The following is a 12,222-nucleotide window of genomic DNA, read 5'->3' on the forward strand; positions in this document are numbered from 1 at the left end:
TGGCAGTAGTTGATAATTAAAACTCCACCACCCTGTAGCTGCTCTGGGTTTTGCTTTCTCAAGGGCTATGATAACCACTTGTCAGGGAATTATTGTATATTTCTCCATAAAAGGCATAAAAGGAATTGGAATAATGTGAATAGCCTATCACTATTTCTCATCCTCACTATCCTTACACTTCCTAAACCAACAAGAATGATCAGGCTCCTTCTTTTTGATTCATTTCTCAGAAGCTTGTGAATATGTTAGAATGAAAAGTGAAATCCTCACTCATGTATTCATCTCAGCCACCTACATACATGGCTGATTTGTAGGCTCTTGAGGCCTTTTGTAAGAGCAGTTCTAAAATAGTTACATGGAACTATAAAACACCTACTACATGGACTAATAGGGATGCTTAGTTATACCTGAAACAACTGGTCAAGTAATCTTGGTAGATATTAAAGTGAAAAGATTACCACGGGAAAGGGAGTGCTTACTGTAAGGGTAGAAAGGTTGGCATTACAGGATTCTAACAGGAGAAAAGCTCAGGAAATAGATTCCATCCGAGAGCTCCACCAGAGCTAAAGGGAACATTCATGGCAATTAAAGCTGTAATAGAATTGACATCTTTTCTGTAAACAACATTATTTTCACAGGAGAGCATTCTCCTAATTAAAACTGTGTAAGGTTTTTCGAAGATGGTCCACTTTGCAACATCAGGAGTACATATACATACCAACATGTTTGAATGGTAATAACTGCTGACATTTACTGGACACTCAGTGGATGTCAAGTGTTGCTCTTAAAGCACCATAATTGGAGCATCTGTCCTTGCTGTGAAAAAGTAGAAACTGAAGTTATGATAACTTTTATAACGCTATTTAATTGCTAACTATTTAAGATTAGGGTGTTTGACCCCAAAGGCTTACTTTGTTTAGATTCACCTGTAACACTTGTCCTGTATGTGGTAACACAATAGTTCCAATCATGAAGAGAAATGTATCTATAGATGATATACAACAGTGAAGACAAATGTGCCCTCTGTGTGTGTTACAGCTGGGTGCTGGAAATGTAGTTACTCATTGAGAATGCCTAGAAGGAATGTGTGAGTGGACAATAGAGACTGGCTGCCTTTCTGTCACCAGAGATACTTAGGGTAGTGTGAAGCACTCAATAAGCATTGTAGGGAAAGGGGGCATAGAGCAATACAATGAGAGTTCTGAATGGAAATGGGAGGAAATTCTCAATTACGATCTAGAAATAAAGGTTATATGTGAATGGTGACTACAGGGAACATACAATTGAGTGAAGACCCAAACAAAATAGGGTGTGGTCACTGTTTTCAGGAGCTAGTGTCTCAGTTACAGACATAGTACCATCAATTACATGACAAAAAAAAGATGTTGAAAAATGGATAATCAAGAAATGAAAGAATAAAGCTCAATGATGAGAAAAATGAAGGAGGATATAAAACAAACTTGTAACATTTATTTCAAAATAAAGCATGTTTACAGAAGTGTGAAATAAAATCTGCCAAGGGAATTCACTATTGTCAAAGCACCAAACTGGCAGCCTTGCTAAGAAGGAAGAAAATCAAAACTCAAAACTGGGTAGCATGGAGTCTCCAGTGTCAGCATCACATAGGGACAGCCTATGTTTCGTTATTTACAACTTGTTTTGACAATAAATCTAAGTCTCCTGAAGGAAATCTCATGCATTAAAATAACAAAACATAAATTTTAAAAGAATAAGCACCCCAGGAAATAAAATAAGACTTAGAGTGCTAAGCACAGGTGAATCGTAGGGTTTGAAGACAACCTTTGATCCCTATCATTTTATCTCTGGGCTTCCTATCAGCCAAAGAACATAGAAACAAAAATGAGTTTACTAAATAGGCATCTCTCTTTTGTGGAAAAATTAAACATTTCCTTTCTACGTGTTTAGATTTCAGATGTTATATTTAAACAAAAGAAAAATTCAGCTCAACACTTCAGGTGTCCATCTCTGAAAAATTGAAATCATTAGCAAAAACAAATTTTAAAATACCTTCCTCGCTTTAAAAACTTGATTCGTATTTTTATATTATTACAGTTCAGGATACTATCTAAATAAAAAAGTAACTCATCTCTTCTGAGTTTCAGCTTCAGGTAGTCCTTCAAATGAGTAAGAACACATATTGGGAACTGCTATGTTCCTATTAGCACCCAAGAGTTTCTCCATATGGACCTATCCGCTAAGTGTGTGTGTGTGTGTGTGTGTGTGTCTGTGTTTCCTAAGTATTGGACTTATTATGAGATTGTCCCAAGCAAAAGACACTTATGAAATAGAATTTTAAATTTTGTTCAAATCATTTTCTTAGAATACATAAGTGTGTGGCAAAGGGTTACTATGACATAACCAGCTAACTTCATACTTGAAGGAGCTTGGTGGAGATTTGGGCATATGCCTGATTCTCCTTGATCTCAGGTCCTCCTTACACTGACTTAAAACAACCTTCTCTGAAGCTTTGTTTTTATTTTACCATAGAAAATGCATATTTTGTGCAAAGAATTGTACAATAAGTACTTTAACTACAATTACCACTAATTTTTAAATTGGAAATGGCTAGGTTTGATGTCATCAATCACCCAATCTACCTGACACGTGATCCCAACATGATTTATATTTTATTTGCAAAATATAAAGCAGAAAAAATGAACAAACAAGAGGAAAGATAAATGCCAAGTAACAACAAAAGTCACAAAATTAAAGCCCTTGGATATTGACTTCCTACTTATGGAAATTTTCTGAAGTTAAATAAACACAGGCTCCTTTAAATAAGAATGATGACACTCTTTCAGATAAATTGTAAGCACAGATTTTGTGTGCATTCTGAAAGAGAAGGCATAGATGAAAAGAAAGGAAAAAGAAAGCAGTTTGCTTAATGTGGTATTTGATATTTTAAAAAATAGCTCAACATGCAGCTCCGTCTTTAATGAAAACATGTGAAAGTAGAATGTATTCATTAATTCAAGAACAGGAAACCTGTGACTTCTCTATTAGAGGGCATGTCTTCATAGTTATAGCTGACACATGAAAAATAAATCAGTTTGGGAGCTTTATAAGATGATTATTCTATACTTACTCATAAGTATCTTGAAAATGCTCATGACTGAGTAAGATCGGCATTAATAAAAAGCATAGGGTCTAATTATTCACTTCCTTATTTAGAAAATTTCTTGTTCAGAAACATTGAGGAATCATTTCTAGAACAGCATCTATTGTTTGTGGAAATACATTTGTAATTTTACAAAAGTAAGTTAAAAGATTTGGATGTTTTGGATGCATGTGTGTGTGTTTGTGTGTGTATGGTTATGGATAGGGTTATATATATATATATATATAATCTTCTAGTTATGTTAGGTTATTTAGACAAGTGTACAACTCAGGATAAAATCATGAGACGTAAAACCATTCAAGAACTATGGAATACACAATTGACACTTTAAAGGGTCTCCTCCACAGGGTACTTTAGGTAGTAAAGCAGGTTTTGCAGTTCCTCTTGAATTTTAACTATATTGGGCCCAGGAAGGAACCAAGACTTGTTAGCCCACCATAATTTTCAGGAGAGTGATGATCAAGTATATAAAACAGGTTAAATATGCAGCTATGGTTAGTAATTACTGGATCAAGTACAAGAATGAATATCTTAGTATTAATTACATGCAGATTAAGCAATACATAAAAAGATACACTGAAATTAATGTAAAATTGAGATGATATTTCAGAGTACATAAAGATAACTAAGAATCAATTGAAGAATATGTTTATATTGCTGATAAGACATTTATTTTCTTGAATTCAAATATACTGACAGAGTTTTAAGATTTCCTTAATGACACCTACAACTATTGTAACCACGTTGTACATCTTTGGTGGATAAAAAGAACTAGGATATAGAGGTAGGTGTACATCTTGAACATAGTCAGACATGTGTACCTTGCTACCTGTCTAGCATGTGAGTATGTGCACCTAATAAGACTCTTAGAGGCATCATACAATCGTAATATTTTAAAGTTTAAAAACTATAGAAGATAAACATCCTAAAACTTAGCAAAGTATTTATGTTTTAAATAGACTTTTACATTAAATATTAAATATAAGACATTTTACTTATCTGTATCTGTCACGGGTTTAGAGAAACATAAGCTATCTCAAATCAATTATTCACATGCTCATTAGAATGAAAACACAATTTTCTATTTTTCATGCAGAATAAACAGATAATCATAAGATACTTATGTGTTAACTTTCAAGATAGAAACAGAATTCCACTCTAGGGTTTTCAGCTTACTGATCTGTGAGTATTTTTATGTGGCAAAATACCTATTGCTTTATTTATCAATCAATCACTTTATTTCATATTTATTATGAGAAATTTATATAATATTTGATATTTTATAAATGAAATATCTTGAAATTATATGTATGTATGCATGTGTGTGTATAGGTGTGTATGTGTGCACGTGTGTATGTGTGTCTTTATACCTAACTCTCTTCTTTACTTTGAGATTATCTCTCCTGTTCCCATTAAACAGACATAGCTTGAATATAAAAAATTTGTATAATTATTTCTAAGTATCTGGAGACTTAACGATATTATATATTAGACAGTGAAATGTCAAATCTATATTATACAGGTATAAGTATAGCTAAAATTCAAAAATAAAATTTATTTTTATTTTTATTTATTTAGCTTATTTTATAAGCTAAAAAGTAATTGTCACCTTTCTTCTTTCCACAACAGAATACAAAATATTCTTATTCAGTAATTACACTTTATTGAATGCTAAGGCCATGTACAACTTTTAAACAGCTTTGCTAACAAATGTATGTAATAAATAGGGAGACATAGGTTAAAGAGTAAGGATAAATATTAAGCACTGAGAGACTTGGTGAAAATTTGTTATGAGCTAATATCCCAGTCTATAGTTCTAGGTAAATGGAATCTTGGGAAGTTACAATAATAGGTAACATCCAGTTTTAGATCACTCTAGAATTTAATTTGAAAATGTATTATCATTGTAGATACCTATTTCAAATCTGTAAATGATTGCATTTAATTATTGCATGATTAATGACTTTAATATTTATATTGAAGGCATGTGAATATTTGAATGTCAACCTGGCTATAACATGAAAGCCATTGTTGAGTATGAAAATAAATACATATCCACATTATTTTTAATTTGATGCTTTACAACCTGTTGATCAAAATGGCAAGCACAAGCTCTCGAGTCTAGGAAGTAGTGACTTATTTTGCCTTAGAAAAAAACACACCCTGCCACAGGAATAGGATTTAAACCAAATAAAGACTTATCTCAACAATCCAACAGGGACAGAGAAGGAAAGAATAACAGTTTCCCACACAGCCTAACTTATGTGAGTGACTGTCAAAGTCTTTCTTGAAAAAGTCACAAATTCCTGATAAAATGTGAATTTTTAAAAAAGGGAAACAAAGAAATGGGTTTGTGTGGTACATATGAAAGGTATTTTCCATGTCTCTAAAATAGCTCATACATCATTTTAGTGAGCACCATCCAGTGAGTCAAACTGAAGAGTCTGGAAAACAAGGTAAGCATATTAGCCCAGCAGTGGGGTCAGCCAAGGAGACTATAAAAATAGTATACCATAGGTGCGCACCTGTACCCTGGAAGCCAGCGCAACCACGGAGATGGATGGCTGGTGTCTGTCGTCCATATTTGCACACCCAGTCTGCATAAGGTCAGCCAGGCTTTGGGGACATGAGCAACCAGAGAAAGAGACACAGAAATATCCTTGACCAAAGGACAGAAACAATCTTTTGAAACACTAGAGAATTTAGTTCAACATCATGTTCTAATCTTCTTGAATAAAATTAAAATGTGATGTGATATTCTTCTTTCATCCCAGCACTGAGACATATATACTAGAACACAGTAATCCAACTCAGGGAGGTTATGGAGACAGCCACAGGGATTATCAACACACTAAAAAAGAATACCCTTAAGAAAAGTGGAGCATTCTAGGTGTACAGGAAAACATGTGCCTAAGGAAGAACAGGGAGGAGAGAGAGGTTTGTCCCTGAGGAAAATGATCCTGACACGGAGAGTTGTTGAACACTGTAATGGTTTGCTGAGACTGCAGAAACTCCAATCCTTAAAATCTTTAAAGCAGGCAGGATTCAGACCCACTGCTTAGGCTGGCTGTGGGCTATATTTCTCAGTCAGCTGGAACTGCCAAGTCCCTTTCTAGCCCTGTGAGTTTAATTGTAACTGTTAATGCAAACAGTATTTTCCCAGTAACATTTCTGGCTCCCTCTCATTTAGCTTGGGGTGTTAGAACAACACACATTTTAAAGTACGTGAAAACATGAACGAAGAGTTGTCATTGGGGAATCTTGGTAATGTATCTTAGTACATGTACCTCTCGATTCCAAGGTTCCACATGCAAATCACACATGCTGTTTGACTAGGGGTATCTATAATACATAACAGTTGTAAATATTTCACATTAATGAAGCATTCAACTGTAATGGGAAGTATGAGGTAGAAAATACTCAAGCAAGTTAAGTTCATGCAGAATAAAAGTACTCTCAAAATCAGAATAGAAACCTGTTCATTGAGTTTGGACACTTGGTCACTTACTGTGGTCTAAAACTGATTATACATGTATATGTACTCAAACTATGTATATATGCATGCATACACACATACATATGTTCATTTTTCTTTAAACTCATTTGAACCCTTAAAAGATTAGTTTATAGCACCCTATAGTGAATTAATTGATATAGTAAAGCCTTTAACTTGGGATGACAGAATTTGAACAGTTTACTAAGCAAAACGAAGGCACTTAAATTGCAGGTTAACTTATTTTTCTATAATACAGCAAACAACCCAATTTGGCTTTCCACAAACAACTCATTCACTTTCTTGTAAACTAAAGAATCTAACTGAGTCTTGGATTTTAGAACACTTTGAGAAACCACCCCTTTTCATTTTGCCAAGACAAACCCCTCGAAGAGTTTATTTTCTTATAAACCTGCTGTAAAATTATTAAACTAATCTGAAAGTATGACTTCACAAAAGCCCATTATAGTGTCACTCAAACTTTCTACACTATCCAAATCCGCAGATTCCTATGTGAATTCTGCCAGAGGGTCTACCTTCATCCCTGAGGTTAACAGTACAGTAAACATTTGCATGCATACCACTACAGATCAAATGACTGGGATGACAAGAAACACATAAACACACAGCTCTTGCTATAATTGTCTGCAAAGTGTGTCTACTGACATAGTACTTACTCCCTAGGAGTCTAACCCTCTCTACCAGGCAGGAGAGTATCTTCTCCTAATGCCTTTTTGTTTTCATTCTGTTTTGACCCTGTGGGTACGGGTGTGTGCGCCTGTGTGCACATTACCGGAGACGGAGATCCATTCTTGCAGAGGGGCCCTCTGAAGACTCCCTTAATGCCCCGGTAGTGCCCATTGCTGAGATGTCTGGAACTGATGACCAGGTAACAAGCCATGTGGGTCCCGGCTGGAGGTAACAGTCTCAACTCCTCAGTGAGTGACCAACAGGCAGGGAGACGCAGGCTGCCTTCTTCGCAGCAACAGTGACTGCCACTTCCCGAGAAGAAGAGGCCAGCAGCAAGCTGGGGACAGAGTGCCCGCGCTTCCCTGCTCCTCGACCTGCGCGTGGCTCTCGCTGCCCACAGCGGCTGCTCGGACTGAGGCGGCGGCGGCAGCAGCCCAGAACACTTAGGGGACCTGGCGAACCAGTCCACATGCTGCTCTGACGAGGCGGCGCTCAAAGGCGGGCTGAAGATGTGCTTTTTAAAGGACAACTTCCTGGGTCCACCAGGGAATCGGAGTCCTCCGCCCCCTTTACCCCGCCCCCTGCCGTCACTCCGGGTGCAGGCGGAGTGGGGTGGGGACACTCAGGTGCTAGTCGGCATTTTCCAGCAGCCGAGTCCCCAGGCTGAGCTGTAGGCTGCGGAACCCGGGATGCAGCCGCTGCAGCCTGTACAGGGAGCGTGGCGTTCCTCTGAGCTCCCAAGAGCTGCCCCCTCTGCAGTGTCCGGGAGAGGGCGAGAGCGCCAGGAGTTGGAGACGTGGTGATTACCGCTTGGCGCGAGGACAGGGAGCGCTCAGCTTCGAGCTGTGGACTCTGTAGGGTCTGGGTTCACGGAGTGGCAAGGAGAGATGACAGCTGCCACACCGATCTCACTCCTCCGCCTTCTGGAACCACCAGCACCAATCTCTTGACCCTTCTGCCCCCGCTTCTGAGCCAACTTTCTTAGAGGTTTAGGGGGCGGGCACCCAAGAGGACTTGGAAAGACTGGAGGGATCTGGAAGAGAGCCTATCCTTTAGTCATTTTTCTGCCTGCTCACCTCTAGGGCTCCCTGCATCAAGGCGTCAATGGCCGGGAAAAAAAAAAACAGCTTCTCAGTCTCCTGTAGGGGTGAGAGATTCAGCTGAAACAGAGCCCATTAAATACACTGTGGTGGCCAGTTCGTGGCGGAGAAAGGAACTTTCAGGTGGTAAACTTACGGAAGCTATAGACACCAATGCACAGGTTTATGTGCACACATATACGCATATCTAGCTACAAAGGCTCACTTATGAACCTTTTTCTGCCAGTTAAGACGCACTTGTTTTGGTAGGTAGAGGTCTTTGTTTTCCCAATCGCTAATAATCGAGCTCTTGGGGGTCTTTGGGTAAGTAAGTGTAAATTAAGCCACCGGGGATCTTTGGGTAAGTAAGTGTAAATTAAGCCACCGGGGAACAGAACAGGACTGTAAATAAAACTGTGCAGAGAGAGGGAGAGAGAGAGGGAGGGAGAGAGAGAGAGAGAGAGAGAGAGAGAGAGAGAGAGAGAGAGAGAGAGAGAGAGAGAGAGAGAGAGAGAGAGAATACCTTCTCCTGTGCAAGCACTCTCTATTCAACTCTGAGATCAGTGCAGGAAAGCATGAGGGGGTCTCTTCCTGCAGTTTTTCTCATTCTGCTCTGGGTTCCTCCTTAGCTCCTCCTTCTATCTAGGCTTTCTCCTAGAGGTCTCTCCTCTCTTACATTGAGTAAATGCCCCATTCACACTGACAATTAGGACCCCCTACACATGACAGAAACATATAAAAATAAACCAGTATTTAAATTTTTCCAATTAAGACTGCTCATAAAATTAAGGAAGAGAAGTTCTATTTTAACTTTTGTAACTTCCTAATTATAGACTGAATTTATTTATATCATCACATGGCTTACTATCAGAAATATTATGTTTAAAAAATAAAACTTAAATGTATGACTCATCGTTAAACCTTTAGAAAAAGTTAAGTATTTTGGAAGATTTTGAGTATGCACTGTAAGCTTTTTTAAGGGGTGGGGGAATTCTATTTCCTTTTAATCCTTGAACTAAAGATGACTGAAACTTAATCCACTGTAAACTTTCTAGGAAGAGTATAGTTAGCTTTTAACTATCTTGATTTAAAAACTTTGAACATCAAAAATGAACTCAAAGCATTCATTCCCTTTCCCCAATGACATTTTAACACCACAGTACTTGTTCAACTTAGAAATACAAAATGTTTTATGAACCCATATTTGTTATGCAAAAATATATTTTTAAATTCTGAAAATACACAAACAGGTAAGAAGCTTTAGCCCTCACCTGGAATTTAAACGAAGGTGGTACGGCTTAAAAGGAATGGCAAATAGCCATGGGGCCTAGGTGCAAGCAACATGAAATGAATCATAAAGATGAACAAGGTCACCATTCATGAACACATTCCAAGGATGTAGCTGTATTTATGAAACAAGTATACTTTCCAATAATCTGTAAATATTTAAGAATAAAACACATTTTCTAAAAGTACTAGTGAGCTATGAAGCATAAAATCTAATACTCCGTCCTACCATGTTATGTTTTACCCAAACTGTTCGTTACTTTTCTGACATTCTTGTCCACTAGCACATCATCCTCTGCACGTTTGCTTTCCCCAAGAGGAAATTAAGTATTTGCTTTGAAAAGATGATAGTTATTTGACTAAATTTGTCAATACTTGTTCACGTTTAAGGTTTATCATCTTTGCAAATAACTGGTAATGATTTGTCATGATATTTTAAATTAGTAATAGCTTTTCTCTTTGCTTTCAAGTATTTTGCTACATTATCTTGAAATATTGAGTCAAAACATGCCACAGATGTTATTTATACAATTATAAGATTAGTATTAAGTCAAAAAATACAAACAAAGCATTTCCTTTCCTTACCAGCTTGTGATTGCTACCTCTCAGTATAGTACAGTATTTAATAACATATATCAGTATCATCCTGTATTTCAGACATAATCCAAATGCAAATGTATATGTATATATATATACACACACACATATATATATATATACACACACACACACATATATATATACACACACACACACACACACACACACACATATATATATATATATATATATATATATTTGTTACAAACAAAACTCTTCTCAATTGTATTAATTTGTCTTTTTACAAAAAGAGAGAGTCTGGTAATTAAAATTATCAAGGAAAATAAAATGAAAATAAACCATATGTCCACACAAAGTCAATGTTAATCATGAGTCGAATCCCATTACAATAAACACTAAGAAAAGCAAATGTCATGCACAAATTTACAAAGCCCCTGTATTTTAAGCAATGTTTAATCTAAGAATTGTCATTCCATGAAAAGGAATGTGAACATCAAAAAACGTGGGCTGCAATCGGTTTGAGAATCCCACATATTTACACATGGTTTTGAGCCACCAAGTGGTTGCTAGGAACTGAACTCAGGACCTCTGGGAGTACAGTCAGTGCTCTTAACCTCTGAGCCATCTCTCCATCCCACATATTTAGATTAATGTAGCAAGCATTCTTCCCTTCTGTTATCATCAACAATGTATCTCATGTATACTTCATGTCTCTAGATCTTCTGACCTCACCTAAGTCTGAACCACTCTTCTTACTTCTTGAGCAAGCATGACTTTTCCTTACTTACTATTGTCCCTAACTCTCTCTAATTTTGCATCTATATAGAAGTAGTTGTCAAAAAGTCAGGGATAGTTTACAAAGTCTGATCATATTCTAGACCATCCTGATTAAACCATGAAGGTTTTCATTTTGCCTTTAAAATTGAGTCAAACTACATTGCAATGATTTCACAGAAGACCTGCTGGATCTAGCTACTGAAAGCTTTCCTTTGCACATCCATACCCTCCTACCCTACCCCTTCCACCTCTGCTCCTTTAGGTCTTAGAGCATCTTTCTAGTGCCCTCACTTTTCCAGCTGTCTGCTCTCACATTTGCCCTTCACAAAAAAGCATCTTGTCCTACAGGGCCAATTTAAAGTTAATTGATTCCTAGAAAGCTTCTTCCTGGCCACCTAAACTAAAGAAGCTATCTGCAATCTGGAGACTTTTAAAAAATATTTTTAAGCAAAGTCTGGGGCATTCTTCTTCACACACATTTTAGATACACATGGAAATTGAGCAGACATTTTAGAGCTCCTATATGTTCTCTTAAACCTTTCACAAATTATTTTTATGTCCATTCTGTACATTTACTATAACTGTTAAGCCAATATTGAACAGTATTAAACAGATCTACAGATTACATATGGGTTCATTCTTTATGTTACCCACTCTACAGGGTTAGACATGTATAACCCACCTCCACATCATACAAAATAGTTTCAATGCTCTAATAAGTGCTCTGTGTGCTATCTAATTATCCCTCCTCCTTGACCCCTGATTTTCCTACTAATAATCCACCTCCCTAGCATACAGAATAATTTCAATGCTCTAATAAATCCTCTGTGATCCACCTACTCAGCCTTCCTTTTTGCTCCCTGAACTCCTTACAACTATTCATCTTGTAACTCTCTCATATTAACTTTTCAAGAATGTTGTATAGTTATAATATATGAATCTTTTAGTGACTTATTTTCTCACTTAAATTTTATTGCTGAGTAATATTCCATTGTGGTTTTGTTTAAGTTGTTTCTCCGCCCCCCCACAAAAAAGAAAAAACTATGAAAGTCTTAATCTCCTTGAATATGACTTTGTTTGGAAATGGGTTTTTTGCATGGTAACAGTTAAGATGATTATTAGGATGGGTCTTAATCCGATTGTGTTCTAAGAAGGGAACAGATGGATACACAGACATTAGCACATAGATAATGAAA

General features: G+C 36.9%; 1 protein-coding gene across 1 annotated transcript in view; it reads right to left on the reverse strand.

The window, feature by feature from the left end:
• Znf804b (zinc finger protein 804B) overlaps positions 1–7,834 on the reverse strand; it is a 555,475-nt gene extending 547,641 nt beyond the window's left edge. The window contains exon 1 of the mRNA XM_031379978.1: positions 7,426–7,834. Within this exon, the coding sequence (XP_031235838.1) occupies positions 7,426–7,533 (108 nt within the window). The 5' untranslated portion in view covers positions 7,534–7,834. The remainder of the gene's footprint in view (positions 1–7,425) is intronic.
• Between the last annotated feature and the right edge of the window lie 4,388 nt (positions 7,835–12,222).

This window comes from Mastomys coucha, unplaced genomic scaffold, assembly GCF_008632895.1.
Source record: "Mastomys coucha isolate ucsf_1 unplaced genomic scaffold, UCSF_Mcou_1 pScaffold19, whole genome shotgun sequence".
NCBI classification, from domain to species: Eukaryota; Metazoa; Chordata; class Mammalia; order Rodentia; family Muridae; genus Mastomys; species Mastomys coucha.